Source organism: Sceloporus occidentalis, unplaced genomic scaffold, assembly GCF_023333645.1.
Source record: "Sceloporus occidentalis isolate IW3139 unplaced genomic scaffold, rSceOcc1.0.p SCAF_5, whole genome shotgun sequence".
In the NCBI taxonomy this organism is placed as follows: domain Eukaryota; kingdom Metazoa; phylum Chordata; class Lepidosauria; order Squamata; family Phrynosomatidae; genus Sceloporus; species Sceloporus occidentalis.
This window is the reverse complement of record NW_028316985.1, coordinates 179,659,745-179,677,532: the sequence shown is the minus strand read 5'-3', so window position 1 is coordinate 179,677,532 and position 17,788 is coordinate 179,659,745. Positions and strand designations below refer to the sequence as shown.

The window sequence follows — 17,788 nt, the reverse complement described above, 5'->3', positions numbered from 1 at the left end:
AGTTGTACAGCATTTATGTCCCACCAAGCAGCCAAACAAAACACTTAAACCCTTTGAATTCATTTTCAGGACAAACAATGGTTGCTCACTACTATATTAATTACAGCTTTAAAAAGAGTAGATGTCATTAGTAGTAAAATTTCCATGTTGTTTCCAATAAGGCACTTCCATAAAAAGGGATTTCATAGGAAGCATTCCATATAATTTAATGACTTCTAAGCTATGAAGATGAAACATGCAAGTCTTTGGCTGTGAGTTTATACCTCCACAACAGCACAGCTGTCATCTCAAATAAACGTATGAAGGTCCGCAAACCAGCACCAGGGCTTCATTTGGGTGGGCCAGATGCCAGAAACATCAGCAAAGGAAGGGCCAAGAGGACAGTTCAAGAGCCTGCTGTGATACTAACATGTTTTCTAGCAGAGCTTGGTCTAAGACTTCCAAAGATAATACAATCTTCAGTTGTAATAATTCCACTGTACTCAGCACTAGGAAGGTCATAGCTGGAATAGTCTAACAGTTCTGAGCATTCTAATTTAGGAGATTTTGACAGATGGAAAAAAAATTCAAAGGGGCAATGACATGGGTGGTAAGGGTGCTAAAACCATTGAAAATATTGAAGAATTCCATTAGCCAAAAGGAAAAACAACTGAAGAGATGTGTTAACCACTCATGGGATGTATTCATTTGTTTAATTCACACCAGGATGTGTAATGTGAAGGCAACATGGGCTTACACATCTCTCTATTCTTGGGGAAAAGAAGCTTTCTATACAGCAGAACATACAAAATGGCTCCACAGGGTAAGATTGCATGTGTTGTACAGATCTGTTTTTGATCGGCACAACAGCTCTTTGTAAAGCCTCCTCCCCATTGGCTCTCCCTCTACTATGTCTGGCCTCTACATTTCTAGGAGTGTAGAGAAAGAAGCCAAGCACCAGCAACAAACCCTATAGCATTCATGAGGGCTAGAAACCTCTCTTAAACGTAAAATGAAATTTTGATTGTTACAATGGACTATGGACTTCATAATCACTCTTTCTGGTTTATTGTTCCTAATCCCCAAATTGTTAATATGTAACATATTTTACATCAATTTACATATTTTTTAAAAAAAACATATGTATTAGCAGAAGGAATGCTAACAGGAAAATAGCCCACAGAGACAAATGCATAAAGTTACTTTATTTTCAGTATACATTTAATTTGAAAAATATAAATGCTAAAATATCTCATCTTCTTCATTTCTTGATTCCATAAAATTCACAATAGAAAGCCTCATAAAACTGTAAAATCCTATAATGTTATAAGTAATTTCATGGTTTTACTTTTCTTCTTACTGGGGAAAAATCATTCAACAATTTGAAATGTTTCCTTCTCTTTTTGTGTTTCAAAAAACAAAATCCGGTTTGTTCTACTGTGTTGATCTTCTTCATTTCAAAATAAAGTGGCTGTGTTTTTCTTAATACATCATTCATTCAAAGCAAATACAGACTTTTAACAGTTGAAAATGAACAAATAACATAGCAATAACAACAACAACAATAAAATGTATCTGAAAGTGCATCTTGATTCTGAGAAATAATGCATACACATACTGTATCTGGGAGGTTATTAAAGAAAAGAGACAAAAAGATGGACAGAGAGAGACAGGCAGGCAGTATGTTCACATTGTAGGTCTGGGATAGTCATCTCTGGCTCTTAAAAATTCACAAATATTAGTCCTGAGGAGAAGCGTGTTTGCAAAGCATGTCCATGGGCTTGGTCTGAGCAACATGCCTTCCTAAGACATGCATCTGATGAAGTTTATGAACACTTATGCCAAATAAAATGTTATGATTCCTCACTGGATTTATACTGTTTAAGATTTCCTAAGAAGAGTCTCAAATAGTGACTCTTTTGGACCATAACTCCCCAAACCCCCAACAAGCTGGGCTACACTGGCCAAGTGATTCTAGGAATTGTAGTACACAAAACTTTTCCAAGTTCTGTTCCCACCATGCTTTCCAGACCACTTGGTCTCGAAACCAAGCTTTATGAGGAACAGCTTAGGCAGCTAGGTATGGTGAGCCTATAGAAGGGAAGATTGAGAGGTAACCATCATAACTTTAAAGATCTGAAGTGATGTCATGTAGAAGATGGAGTGAGCTTGTTTTCTGCTGCTCCTGAGACTATAATATGAAGCAATGGATTCAAATTAGAAGAAAAAACGCACTGAATATTAGGGAGCACCTCCTGGTGGTAAGAGCTGTTCACAATGGAAAAGACTGCCTTGGAAGGTGGTTGACTGGCCTTCTATGGAGATCTTTAAACAGAGGTTAGATGGATATCTTTCAAGAGTACTTTAATTGTATATTCCTACCTGTGGGAGGGGGATACAGTCGTCATCATCATCATCATCATCATCATCATCATCATCATCATCATCAAGATCCCATCAAGCTTGCTGACTGGGCCTAATAAGTCAATATTTCCCTCTTCCTTTCCCCCCTCCCCAAGTTTCTTTGCTGCTCCCGTAACTCCTTTAAGGCTAGTGACACACACTCACAGCCATAGAGTCATTTCTGGACAGGATTCTTCCTAGACAGAGCATGGTGTGGCATTTTCCCTGCCCTTCTATAGTGAAAGCTCCATATATTCTTCTTGCAGGAGCAATTAGTCTGATCTAAAGGATCACTTTAATACCAGCAATGCCAGTAAGAATGACAAGGGGGGGATCCATCCCCTTTAGAAGGTGGAATTGCCCCAATCCTGCCCTGCCTGCTTGTTTGCAAGACTGTGACTTGTGTGCACATGCTTGTCTGGTGCTTGGGACTGGAGCCCTACCAAACACCAGGAGCAGCGCAAAACCTGGGAGGAGCAGGCCAGGATCAGGCAGAGGCCACAATATAGTTAACTCTGCACAAAAGAGTTCCAAAAGGTTATTATAAATATTAAGAAAGTCCATGAGATATGATATCAAAGTCTTTAAAAGTGTGTCATGATTAGGTGTGGGGTTTTCAACTGACATCCCACTAAGAAAAGTGAAGCTAGTGTAATGGTTCTGAACTGCATCCTTTGATTTGTATTGGGGCAGAGCAACAAGGCATATAGATGGAGCTCAACAAGGCAGGTGGATGGAGAAATCACACCTCAAAATGGCACCTCAGCTGAGGCACCTTTACTCCTCCACAAGGGGAAGGTAGCCTTCAAGTGATGCCAACTAAGCTGACACTTACAGGAGCTGGCTGAACTTGGGGACTGACCACTCTGAAGTACTAGCTGAGTGCACAGATGGCTTTGCTCCACATGGGAAAAGGAGGGAGAAGTGGAACAGAGCTGTGTCCTTAAGACCTTGGTTCAGTCACTCTCCTGCCCATTCTCCTTTTGAGTGGTAGGCCTTAAGATGAACGGCAGGCCTTCATCCAAAAGGCCTTTAGGCCTGATGAGCTAGCCTAGCAGGCCACATCAAACCCATAGGTCAGAGGGGCTCCATCCTGGATCCATAGTTCTCAAAACTATGGACACCATGACCCTTCACTTCACCAACAGTCTGAATCTATACTTGGAAATAACTCCCGCTGCATTCAGTGTGTTACGCCCTAACCAGTATTATTAGGATTGCAACTGAAACTGTGTAGGGCAAATATTAGAGAGATTTTGTAGCACCTTAGAGACTAACTGAAAGAAAGTAAGAAGTTGTTGTGTAGAGCAAGACAGAACAGGATAAGATAGCAAGTTTCTAGGCTGCAAAGAAGCCCTTTTTTAAAAGGTAAAATTTCGAATACCTTTATGGAATCTGAAAGTCTGCTCCCCATCTCCCTCCTCCCACTCCACATTAACAGTAGTCAAGTAAATGGTGGCACCAGAAGCTTCTGGGACCTTAATGGTCACTTTTTAAAGGGAAAACATGTGAGGTGCCTAGGTTTAAAGACTTTACTGTGCTATGCCCTCTAAGCCATATATGACCACACACAAGAGTATTTTTCAACAGCTGTCTCTATGCTCTCATGTCTCATTCACTCTTAAACTTTTGCCACATCAGGTCCTGATAGTTCCTCATCTATACCCTCCTATTAAAAACAGGGGAGCTGTGACTTTGGCAACCTAGGCAAGAAGGATTATTACAACAGGAGAACCAAACGTCCTCCACAAACCACTTTATGTAAGTCATGCTACACAAGAAAGTGCTCTTTTCCTGCACTTCAAAAATATTTTGGGTATATCTCTCAATTATGCATTCTTGGTTGAATAGGCATTCCTTCTTCCCATGTGGGGTTCTGCAACTGCGTGGTAGTGTTGAGGAAACTGGGGGCCCCAACAGAAGATCTCCTGGACCCTCATCCAACAGCAATCCCCCAGATTCACTGCAGAAGGAAACTGTACCACTTAAATTGGTGTAATAGTACCAAAATATGCTATAATGTAAATACACTCATAGTGCTTAGTAATCCAAAGCAAATAAATAAATAAATCAGGTAGCCAAATGCTACTAATGCCAGGAATGCATGCAATGCAACATATCAAGCTTCTTGTCCCCTGTCCCTCCTCAAACTAGTATAAATAACCAAAACATACTTCTTTGTTATGTTTCCTGTACAATGTAGGCCTCTGTATATGACATATTCAACAGAAGATGTGCTGAACAGTCAAATGTTACTGAAGGAATTCAAGTATATTTAATAGGGTATAGGAATGGAACACCCTTGCTGGGAGAGAGACTGACCACTGGAGACTACCAAATGGGAAATGGTCTGAATGTGTATACAAGTGAGTGCATGGAAGTGTTACACTGCAAACTGCTGCTGGTTTTACAATTCTGTTTACTTCTGTGCTTTTTTTACTATTTACTTTGGCATGAATATGGTGGCCCTTTCAGCAAACCTCCTTAAGCCAGGATATTGATTCATCTGTGTTTCCATATAGCAGTAGTTTTTTTTCCAATAATGCTGAAACTATCTACACCTTTAGTTTACTGAGATGTCTAAAATACATTATGCTGTTTCCAACTTGTAACAACTGGAGTCTGCAATGAGTTGGCCATGTAGACAGGTTCAAAAATTATGCACTTCATTGTAAAAGTAAATGACTGTTGTCTGAAAGTGCATGTAGAAACAGACTTAATGTCAGCTCAGCAGCTCTAATCTGGAAGGCTGTGCTCTGGGTGCAGAGACAACATCTGCAACAGCACAACAAAATGCCCACAAAATTTAGGGGAGTTTTAATCTAAGTTGGAGGGGGAGGGAGAAGACTGGGGCATGTGCCTAAGATGCTGCTCAGGTCAGCAGAGATTGCTCTGAACCAGTGGTTCTCAAACTTTAGTACTTCACAGGTGTTTTGGACTTCAAGTCCAAGTAATCCCAGCCAAGTTAGCCAATAGTCAGGAAATGTGGAAACTGAAATCCCAAACATCTGGAGGACCAAAGTTTGGGAACCACTACTCTGGACTATGGCCACTGCTGCACTCCCTTACCAAAACAATGTGGGATTTTCTGAAAAGTACTGAGTCAGTTTCTAATTATTTAACAGCCATTAGGTATATATGAATGTGGTTATGTGTATGGGTATATGCTAGTCTCTCTCTCTCTCTCTCTCTCTCTCTCTCTCTCTCTCTCTCTATATATATATATATATATATATATACATACTGAAACAGTGTCCATCCCATTGCCCTTACAGCAGAATTATGTGAAGCTGCTTATTATTTAATGAGTTTTAGGTGAGGGATATCACATTTTAAACCTTACTTCAAACCAATTACTCCATTCAAGGGAAATAAATAATAAATAATGTTTATGAGTTTTATCATCTTCAACATGTTTAGACCCCCACTAAAAAGAAAGTCATCCAGTGTGAGATATTTTTATCCTCACATGAGCACTAAAAGGCCAGCACTCACATGGCTGTATGTATTTAATTCATTGGGGGGGCTTCTTAGAAAATACTGAGGTGCTTCTTTGTGTGTGCAATACATTTTTGTGCAAAAACAAAGAGTACAAAAAGCACTACATTTTATTCAACAAGCAGCAATTTTGCACAAAACACATTTTGTACAAAAAACTGCTTTTGTGCAAAAAAACTTTGCAATTTTTTTCACAAAAATGTCTCAAAAGCAACTATCATTCCAACAATGTTTCATTCTCACATGTGAGAACAAAGCAAGCAAAGATTTACATCCCTACTCTCTGCACAGAGAAAGGAGGAGAGAACAGAGGAGGGCTGAAATCAGTCCCCAGCTATTCTCACACATATGTTATATCCCTATGCACACCTTGGGGAGATTTCTGCAGAGAAATATTCAAAGATGAGATCTCCGTATGCAGTCAGAAATGGTACAGCCCAGAATAAGATACATCATTAATGTTTACGATTGATTCAAAATGAAATCTGAGAGCATAACAAAAATGGAGTGGCATAAAGCCAGCCTATCAACCTTGTCTAATAGGCCTGAAATCCACACTACATAATATTTGCTACACTTGAGCTAGAGTATGTAGACCAATAATTAAGGCTTTAAAAAACCCTCCCCTCAAATCATTTCCACTCTACTTTATGTTAAATCCGCAAGTGTGGACACACACACACACACACACAGAGTGCCAGCAAGCTGGTACAAATGAAATAATGCTATCAATAAAGGAAAATCAACACATGACTACAGTCTACATCTGCTCATGCAACAATACTCATTCCTGTCTGAAAGTAACTCAGATTGCATTACCACTGCATATGCCCTCTTCCTATTATTGGGGACTATGCAGGAGGTCAGCAGAAGTCTCTTATTAGATGAAGGCAGGCACCATGGCAGCAATTCAAAGAAGATAATGCCAGATGCTTCGAAAAAAGACTCCGCTAAGAATTGTGTGACAAAATCAGATCAGGTCAGATGGCTAAGAAGAAGATACAAATTGAAGGAAGAGGCGAAAGAGAGAAAGAGCAGGCATTCTGCAACAAAAGATGTTAATATAGCTATGCCATACACCCTTGAGAGTGTGTATTTTTTCTTTCTATTTTTTGTTCTTTTTTTGTAAAAATCACATTATATAACATACTATACAATTATTATTATTATTATTAAATCTTTCTTCTTTTTTTGTCTTTTCATTTTTAAAGAGAAAGTCCAACATCTAGAAATAAGAGGTAGAACTACTCAAAACTATACGTTTCCTGCTGCAGGAAAAAAAAGTCATTTTTCTTTACAGTAATCTTTTAAAAAATGGTTAAAAAATTGACAAAAAATATAAGTTGCAGGTTAGGCCCCCATAATTTAAAACAGATGCCATCTAGGAAATAAGAACAACACTTGCCAACACAGCTGACAGGTTAAGAATCCACTGAAGTGTTACAGAATAAAAGTTGCATAGGACAGGGTTGATTCCAAAACACACGCTATACAGTGGCTGGCAAAGAAAAACAGTTTGTCTGTGCAATGATGTACCATTTTCATTTTCTGTGCTTGAGACTAAAGAAGCAAAGTTGACGTTACCAGCAGATTAAGATTAGCAGCATTTTTTTCCAGAAGTATAGAACTATGGGGAATTAGCCTGGAGGTCAGTTTTGTTCTGCTAGAGATATTTTTTTAAAAATAACCAAAAATAAGAATAGAAAGAAAAACACTGATTCAAAACTAAAAAAACCCCAAACAGACAACCCAACAACCCCCAAATAATAACAGTTCCGCTGACATTTTTACAAAGCCATAATAATGCTTCCATCCTCTGGTGAAAAGCTCCAGAGGACGAGTATGTATGCGCATGGTTGACAAGGCAAAAACCAATATATATATATATAGACAGATAAAAATCCACATGTATTGGTCAGAATGAAAGAAAGAGATGGATTGAGAAGAAGAAAAAATACCAAGTGGAGGGAGGAAGAAAGATCCAATGGAGAGGGGTGTCATATGTCTTGCATTCCCGTAGGCAGGGAACAGTTGAATATTTGGCTAGTGATACAGAGGGAAAAAGAAGAATGAAAAAAGCCAGTTCAGCAGAAGCTTAATGGACAAGTTACAAAGTAGTTTCTGTTCCCTTGCTCCTCCAGAAATAACCACCATCTTCAGGATCAAGTTCTATTCTAATTTGAGGCACAACTTTCATTGGAGTTCGTGGAGGGCTGAAAAAAGAGAAGAAAGAGACGAAAACTCATAACACAGAATTTATACACCCAGATTAACTTCTGAAAGTAAATCACTACACTAAACTAAGTATAGTGTAGTGGTTTGAGTATCAGGACTTGGAAGCTGGGAGACCAGGTTTCAGATCCCTGCTCAGCCACAGAGACCCACTGCATGCTCTTGGGCAACTCACACTCTCACAGCCTCAGCAAAAGGCAATAGCAAACCCCCTCTGAACAAATCTTGTCAAGAAAATCCCATGAAGGATTTAGGATCTCCATAGATTGGGAATCACATGAAGGCATATATCAAGAAAGTATGGTCAGGAGTGGATTCATCATTGTATTAAGAGTGTTTAGACAAAGTGTCTAGCAAACTTGGCACCACTGTGCACTTGGTCTTGACAAAAAGCCATAGACCCGGAGCAGGTGTTTGAAATATGGAAGATACTTAATTTTGAATAATTCAGCTTCTCCATGTCTCCATTCTCAAGCTAAAATAACTAGTGTTCCTTGGAAGATGCAATGTTCGGGGGCAGTAGAATTTAAGGGCATAAGTGGATGTAAATAAATTTTATTCTTTTGCCTGTAAAAATCATGAATTTAAGATCATAAATGCTGGAAAAGAGGCTGCCTTTAACACAGGAGTGGGCAACAACCTTTCAACACAACTTGCAGGCCACACACCCCAGCATACCAAATTATCTGTTTTCTTTCAGAATCTCTCTCAAAATGGCAACAGAAAGTGATGTTGTGTCACTTCTTATCACCATTTTGAGGGACTCCCAATCAAAACAAGTATTTGATGGTGGTGGGGGATATGGGGAGTACATAGGATCATTTCCCACTATGGTGTAGTTTCTGTGTGGTTTTCAGGTAAAATCACCCCCAAATCACAGAATTCTTTACAAAAAGGGGGGTGGTGAGTGTTTTTTTGGATAACACTGATGGAGCTTCAAAAGTGGGACCCAGGAGTCACATGTGATCAGTAGGCTACACTTTTCCCACCTCTGCTTTAACTGGAGGATGGGCACAGCAACCAATATAATAGGGGTCTACGCAACACTGAATTCAAGTAAAGTTCAGGAGAGTGTGTGTTTTCAGTATGAGAAGTGTTGAGCTTTGTTATGCTAATATCCACCTCTAGACTGGACATCAAATGGTCATCTTCCACTGGGGAAAAACATTTACAAGGCCAGCTGATTGGGGCTACCCTATTTTCTAATTCAAAGGTGGAGGGAGGCATAATTGAGAAAATATAGTTTTTGGACAACTTCTAGAATTTCCCATCAATATGGTTTTGTGCCATGGTGGGAAGGGATTCCATAGGTTGTACTACATAGAATAACTTTTCCAAACTCTGGGTGGTCTAGTCAAAACGAGTGAGAAATGACCTGGCCTACTGGTCTCTTTCAATTCTAAGGACCTTATCACACAGAGCCTTACCATTAGCAAAATGTTCCTGAATGTTTCTGAAGTGTGATGGTGTGATAGCATGTTGTGCTTTTAAAACGTCATTGAGGCGTCCTGCTTCTCTCCCGTCAACAAAGCTTTCACACAGAAGCCATTAATAAGATCCAGTTAGTCAAAAAGTAGCTTCACGCTTCCGAAACACTTCAGGAATGTTTTGCCCACGGTAAGATCCTCCGTGTGATAATCCCCTAAGACTCTTATATCATTATCATTCTTCAAGGCATAATGCACTAATTTAATTTGCTCTTAAGTAAATCCCAACATCACTACATATTCTCTGGTTTCTACTGGCTCGGGCAAACTTCATTTAAGAGTACGTATTAGCATTTAAGAAAGTAATTTTTTTGTCACAGAGGAAATTGATGCTTCAATGATACCAAACATTTTAAAGAAGTGTTTCATCAGGTTTCATTTTTCAGCACCCAAATTTTGTTAACATCCATTTTCTTTCATTACCAACTGCAGTGCAAATCAACCAGATGGTATGTATTCTGCACTGGAGTTGAAACCCACCCTTTGCAGAGCTTTGGCTATGTTTTAAGATCATAGACCATAAAGATCCTTACCTTGGCATTGTGTGGGAGTGGAGGTAAGGAATTTTATCAGCATGAAGTATGGCGTTCAAGGAATGTTGGTGATTCTTCTCCTGTGTCAGAAATTTTTTAAAAAATATTTGTTTTAGATATTTCTGTCCTGCTTTTTTAAAATAAACACATTCAAGGCAACTTAAATAAAACCTTTTATAGCCACCAGCCTGGCTATCAGTTCTCCAACACTGCTCTGATCTCAACAGCACAAGAGCTAATACTCATACTCAGAATGGAGAGCTGTGCTGGACAAATGTCCCATTGCACAAGACCATAGCTACTGTAATATGCACATGTTATTTAGAGGCAATAAAACACCAGATGCAAAAAACTCAAAACTTTATTGAGTTACTTTGTGATCAGCAAGGCATATATCCACTGGATCTTAAATCTTTGACATGTCCAGTGGAGATAGAAACTGTGTGCCACCAAACAAACCCAGGACTACAAGGAAGGAAGTACAAGGTAAACAACACGAGTCAGCAAAGAAGCTATGTGCCAGAGAGGTCATGTGAAAGGTACCTATCCAGTTTAATCTGATTGTTAATGATTCCTACAAAGATCTACATCATGAATAATGTGTATGTCAAAATGCAGTTTTCTATCTGCTCCATATCAGTTCCAACTGGAGATATGCTCTGGATTTAAACATAATCCAAATCAATTCTGACTTGGACAGATTTGAGAGATGTCGTAACTGTAGTGGGTCTGCTCTGAAGTGGACTGAATCCTATATCTAAAACAAAACTGAAGATTCTTTAACAATTTAGATGTTGAGGAATGTGGAGATATGTGTTGGACACAGATACATGTAAAAATGATAACATGTGTTTCTGTGTTTCTCCAAAAATTAATACTTTCCTTTCCAAACTCTTCATATAAGTTAAATACTTGGGAGCAGATAGCTGAAAAGGAAAGATGGGCTATAGTTTTGTGACTGGAAGCTCCAGTATGCAATCAAAGGATTAATTATGGACAAATTTTGGAAAATGAGCCTTAATCCTGTTCGAGCTTCCTTTCTCATCCATATTCTGAAAAAAATGGAGGATCTCTCTTAAAATGAGATGAGGTTGAGAAGAGGGACTTTTAGTTTTGATAAGAAGGAGATTTTAAAATTTACCAAATGTTTAGTACATTCACAATTTTGCTGACACCATGTTTACCCAGATTCAAACACCTTCTTCCACCATGAGTGGAATTTTGTTATATATTTATACTTCCTGTATCTAAATATTTAAATACTTACCTTCTTTTCTGATTACCTAGCCAATCAATATCATCCTTCATTCCATGCAATTAGCATATCTATCAGCACCACACCACCCCTTTCCATGCCCAAAATGTACAGTACAGTTTGTATGCTCACAGCATACAACAATAGGATGATCTGATTATTACAAATGGGTAAGAGGTAAATCACAAAGGCACAGAAGTGCATTCAGATTAGAAAATCAAGATTATTAAACCTACTTGTCACCACATCTCAAAAAGGATATTGTAGAGCTGGAAAAGATACAGAACAGGGCAAACAAAAGGATAAGGGGGCTGAAGCAACACCTCTATGAAGAAAGGTTACAACATCAATGGCTGTTTAGCTTTGAAAAAGACAGGTAAGGGAAGTCATTACAGAGGTATTTAAAGTTATGCATGTTGTGGAGAAAGTACATAAGGGAAAAGGGCTTTTACCTTTTCTCATATTACAAAGAGGGTCAATATGTGAAGATAAATGGGAAGGGCAGAATTTAGGATAGATAAAAGGAAGAAATACTTCCTCATTCAGCACATAGTTAAACTGTGGAATTCATCATTGCAAGATGTAGCGATGGCTACAAACTTGGTTGGCTTTAAAAGAGAATTGGACAAACATATGGAGGTTGGAATTATCAATAGTTACAAGTCATGATATATTGCCTCCAGTTTCAGAGGTGGTATACCCTTGGGTACCTGGAGGGAGGCAAAGTGAAACAGTCCCCCCATACTATATATGCCATATCCCCAGATTCCCTGCTTTCATTAAGAAAGCCTAAGTCTACTTCAGATACCAAGATACAAGGCAAATATTCAGACACTACTTCATCCATTTGTTTTGTAAGCAACTAGATTTTAGAATGACTCTCTCATTCATTTCAAATAAATGCCTCCAATTATGAAAAATGATTGCTGCCCTATTTATAAATGAACAAAAGAGAAATCCAAGGGGCAGCAACGTGCCTCTTGCAACATGAAAGGTAGTAGTGAAGATCTTTCTAACTCAGAAGATGTATTTAAAAATTCTTTCTTCTCCTAGACCTTATCATTTAAGACCCATCAAGATCATACCCAGTAATGGAAAACGAGAGGCTATGGCTGAGAAAATGTGAGTTATACCAGTCCTATGAAGTCGCTCAGTTTTGTTGTACTCACTTTGCACTCGGACTGAGGAGTTAGTGTATGGCAATCCTGCAGTGTGGCTACTGTTGATATCAAGCTGGCTGGTGTCTTGACTTTATGCAGGGAAATACAATGGATCAGGAGTGGGAATTTGTTTGTAGCAGCAATCCAATTTACTAAGAGGTAGGTCTGATTTATTTATGGATGCACATAGCATGAAGAGAGGTTGTTCTAGCTCAGAGCTTCAAAATAAATTTTCTAAGCTGTCTTCCAGTAACGGTAACATAAAAACTGTCCGGTTTTAATCTCGTTCTGTCTTCCACCTGCTAAAGAATCTGTGCATTTCACCTGAAGATGAAGCCACCAAATGCCTTTGTGTACAATGTATTATTAACTGCCCTAGAGTCAACCTTGACTCATGACAATCCTGTTGATGAGACATCTCCAAGACCTTTCTGTCATCCACTGCTCTGTCATCCGGCAGGTTCAGCCCCATGGCCTCTCTGATTGAGTTCAACCATCTGGCATGTGGTCTTCCTCTATTTCTACTTCCCTCTAACTTTCCTAGCATCATTATCTTTTCCCAACAATTCATGCTTTCTCATGATATGGTCAAAATATAACAGCTTTCCAGGAATATTTCAGATTTGATCTGTTGGAATTTGTCTAATCCACTTTTAAAGTGAATTCCATAACGTGCTGAAATTAGGCATTTCAAAAAAGAGGGCAACATTCAGATTGGGCCACTTGACCCAGTCAGTTCTGGGCCACTTCTAAAATATTTAGCAAGTGGGATCTATTTGCAAAGAGCAAGCTGGTTTCCATTGGTTTGGCTGTTACAAAGCAAAATATTATTCCACAACAAGCTTTGCACAATCCCTCCTATTCAGCAAAATACACACAGACCTGTAAGAACTGTTGCCTTTGGGCTTCCATTTTTCTCAATAAAGTGAAAGCAACAAAAAATAGACAAGGGAATTGGTAGAGACAGGGAGAGGTGGGTAGGGGATGCTTGTTTTTAAATGAAAAATGTAATCACTCTGTGGATGTTAGCACAGATTTAAATACTGGACAAGAAAGAAGTGAATGTAACTCAAGCCTCCTAAAGGAAGACAAGTGTGTTAATAGTGCTAAATGATTCACACAATAACCTATTTCTTTAAGTAAAAAAGATGTGACAGACACATATTATGCTGAAGTTCTGATTTTGGAAGGTGACCAAGCAGATATCCTAAGGAAACAAACACCAAGAGACAGTGGTGCTACTTCTATTAGCCAGCAAGGAAGGAGATCAGCAAAGAGAATTAGAAGGTGCATGCATTCACATTTGGGGAGGGGGAAATGAATATTTCATGCAAGAAATAGGCTGGACAATTTGGAGGATTAGAAAGAGAGAAAAAGAGAGAGAACACTAGCGATCAACCTGTCAGCAGCTGGATAAAAGCAATTAAAAGTGGAGGCACAAAGAAGGGAAGAAAAAGAGCGGGGAGAAACCCACAGTATATGTACATTTTAAAAAGCAAAAATATTTTTTAAAAGCCAGCAAAAAGCTTACATGCTGCATAAGAAGCCTGTTTTTCACAAAAAAAAAAAAAAAAATACGGGAGGGAAACAACGAAAACATCTACAGAACAAGGCTTTTTTGAAAAATATATATCAATTAATATTAAAAGTATACACAGATATAGAAATATATATAGAAATATATCATTCTATATCTGCTTTTTTTTGAAAATGCAATTCAGATTGAAGCAGGCATGCAAGATGTTAGTTCTACTCACTGTCGGAAGGTTTGCTATCACTTAGGAAAGGTTCCTGTTCCATGATGTCCATTGGAATTTTAATACTTGGGACTTTTTCTGAGTAAGGGCAGTCAGACTGTGAAAGAAACGTGCACAACATTTCTTAGAATTTCTCCATTGCGCTTGCACTCTCTTTCTCTCTTACTATCCCCACAGATTATTCACAGAGCATACCAGCCCAGTTCTGGCATTTGAGGGATTCTGCATCAGTTTCCCATTGCTTTAATGGCAGCTTCATGCTCAGCAACACGTCCATCTGCTGCTGCTGGCAGTTAAAGAAATAACCATGTGCAATGCTATTCAGTGCACTTTAATGCCATTCAATGAAAGAATTCAGGTTGCATGAGGCTTAGGGCAATAGGGATATGTATTTCTTGTTAATCTCATTTATTCTCCATCAGATGGATGTGAGCTGTTGATTTTAGAGAAGGTTGAAGCAGTTGCCACAAGGATGCACTATTTAATTTGGCTGAAATAGCAGGCTTTGTTGCAGATCCAGAAGTTATCTACTTCAAACAAAAAATAAAAGGAGATTGTTGCAATCTCAATGAAGATTGCATACTCCACCATTGCAGTATAAAGGTTGTGGAGTAGAATACCACAGCACAAAGACCTTCCCCAATTAATACAAAGAGCAAAGAATTTTGAAGCACCTTAAAGACTAACATGTTTTATTTAGAATAACCTTTTGTGGACTACAGGATATGGCTCGTGCCAAATAAATATGCCATTTGACTTTAAGGCATAGAAATTTTGTTTTTCTGTTTCAACAAACTAAGAGCTTTATCACATAAGAAAACAAAGAAGAAACAGAGCTGGAGGACAGTAGCTTTCTCTGTGCTTTACCACACGATGTAGATGGCTGTAAAAGTACTTTTTTTTTAAAGCTGGAAAATTCCTTTGACAGAAGACACACCTTTACAACCAACTCCTGAAGCGCTACAATGTCATGTGGTAAGGTGCACAGAAAATCATCACTCTCTGGATCCATTTCTGCTTTGTTTTCTTGTGTGACAAGCCTCTAACATGGCTATCCCTTCTCTTTCTCAGATACCCCCTCCCCCAGGTCTCAGAAACTTCCTGAACTGGTATTACTTTCTGGTTCTGCTCAGCCTGAGTTTGAGGTGTATCTAACCTACAAGGCAGATTCATGTTTATTTGTCTTGGGGGTAATTAATGTCAGAAAGAAATTAGGGTGGAGTTGAGCACAACCAACAAAAATGTCTTAAAACAGACTGCGCTATGTTGCATCTCAGCTGTCATGCATAATCTATGAGCTTCTCATTTTTCAATTTACTGCTTCCAGTATGGAGCTTCCTACAAAGTCACATGCCTTGATATGAAAAGGCAACAGTGCTGGGAGTACTGATCCCCAGTCTTTCTTGGGAGTCTAGCAACAACCTTATCCAACTAGGCTGTGATCATGGAGAGCTAGCAGACTAGCCTTTGGATAGCACCTCACATGAGTTGCCTTTAAATAAAAACTTTCTATAAGCTTTCCTCTACTTTAACACCATGTGGGGATGCTGAAGGTTGCAACAGTGAGTCTTGGTAGAATCCCACCTGAAGGCACAGGTGATGTTTTTCTTAATACTGTAAGTTACGTAAGGAAAAACAATTCAATACATTCTAAGGCACATGTTCAGGTAAGCATATAGGTAAGCATCTGTCTGCAAGTTCAAAAGCTTGGAATTAGGTTGCAGCAAAAGCAATACTAAAGACTCCTCTTGCAGCTGCAGGGTCACCGAAAGCATACTGAATACAGAATACAGCCGAACATATCCGGGGGGGAAAGAAAACAAAAGTGAAAGAATACTCAGAAAGAATATCTTCATTGGTAGTAGTGAGGATGGCTGTCACTGCATTTTTATAATCTGAAAAGCAGACTAAAACAAGGAAATATGGAGAAAAATGTCAAGTTGGGAATAAAAAAAATTAATATACAAGGAGTACGAGGAAGATGTGTCACATTTCAGTACACTTTGCTAAGAGAAATAAACGTTTTTGGAAACGTTATCTCCCAATATACTAAAAATGGTAAGGTTGCAAAGCAAGAGTCTGAGTGACTTAGTCACATAATACCACACTGGGAACATCTTCATATAAGTCAGGGGTGTGCAACTGAAAACAGGGCAGGAACCATTTTTCCTTCCTATGGGCTGCAGCAGCACATCCTAGCAAACCAAAAAATGACATGCTGTCACTTCCAACTGCCACTTGGGCTAATTTTTTGTAATTTTTTTTCTGTCTATTTTGGGGAGGTTTGTGGGATTAGTGGAGTAAACTGCTGCGTTTGGGGTAGTTTGGGGGCACCCCCCGCCCAAATCAGCCTGATTTTTTAAAAAAAAATGTGGAGGGCTCTGAGGAGCTTCTGGGGGGATCGCAAATGTCACATGCAGCCCAAGGGCCACACTTTGCGCACCCCAGCATAGGGCAACACAATGTGTGAACTGGACCATCAATCAGTATTGCTGAGAGCAGCAATTCTCTTAACTGCTGTGGAACCACTCATCTGGGTGTGCTCCAAAGGGAAATTATGTGCATGTACGAAGACATTTACTGAGTTACAGACCATTTTGGAGGGGAATGGAAATGCAGGGGACAGGAAGCCCTGTGGTACCAGTGTCAAATCAGTGAAGTGATGAGGTAAGTCCCTGGAGTCTACAGACATTTGAGAAACTTAAGTAGGAAGGTTAGATTGCTCATACAAACAGCGACAATATATGACTTTGGGTGTGATGCAATGCCACCAGACAAATATGAGGTCACTTTCAATTTTGGCTGAATGCACACAATCTCCACCCCCACAAGTTTTTCAGGTAAGATGTATGCTTAACACTTGCATTGACATTCCCATTAAAGTTTGTCTTTTCAATTGATCATCCTACACTGCCAGACAAAAGTGGAAACAACCACATACTCAGTTGTCTGATGGGATCCCCACATCAGAATTCCCTTGATGTTGAGCAGCAGTGATGTGGACAAACAGAAATTATCAAGGAACCGTGAGGCAAATTGCATATATATGTGGGCAGAAGTATTCAAAGTTCTCTTTATGCAGATTAACAGCACAACCACGGCTGTGTATGTTTTCTCCTTAAGGCAATTATTTTAATTAATTAATTAATTAATTAATTTGTATGCCACCTTTCTCCCAACTTGAGGTATCTCACAAAAGTTTAAAAATAAAAAGCTGAAAATTAAAAGGTAGGCAATCCAAATTCTAGGTTGAGAAAATATTTTTTTCCAAATTGATGAAAATTTGCATATTCCATCTCATTGTACACAATTTCTTCCCTTCTTGGCTAGCTTCAGGGAGGGGGCTGTGAAGCTTTCTGTTAAGCATCTGCTAGCTCAAATATGAAATGTTTTCTGCATGTGAAACAGCCTGGGAAAATTACTATTTTTGGACTACAAATTCCAGCATCACCAAGCCAGAATGGACAGTGGCTGGGAGCTGAAG

The 17,788-nt window shown here is 39.0% G+C and overlaps 1 protein-coding gene across 1 annotated transcript in view; it reads right to left on the bottom strand.

Annotated features, from left to right (window-relative positions):
• Positions 1–1,167: 1,167 nt before the first annotated feature.
• The window catches only part of LOC149313236 (electrogenic sodium bicarbonate cotransporter 1-like), a 241,715-nt gene continuing 225,094 nt past the window's right edge, over positions 1,168–17,788 (bottom strand). Inside the window, exons 25-26 of the mRNA XM_089526331.1 lie at positions 10,133–10,212; positions 1,168–8,093 (exon numbers count right to left, since the gene is read on the bottom strand). Coding sequence (XP_089382457.1) covers positions 7,988–8,093; positions 10,133–10,212 — 186 coding nt within the window. The 3' untranslated portion in view covers positions 1,168–7,987. The remainder of the gene's footprint in view (positions 8,094–10,132; positions 10,213–17,788) is intronic.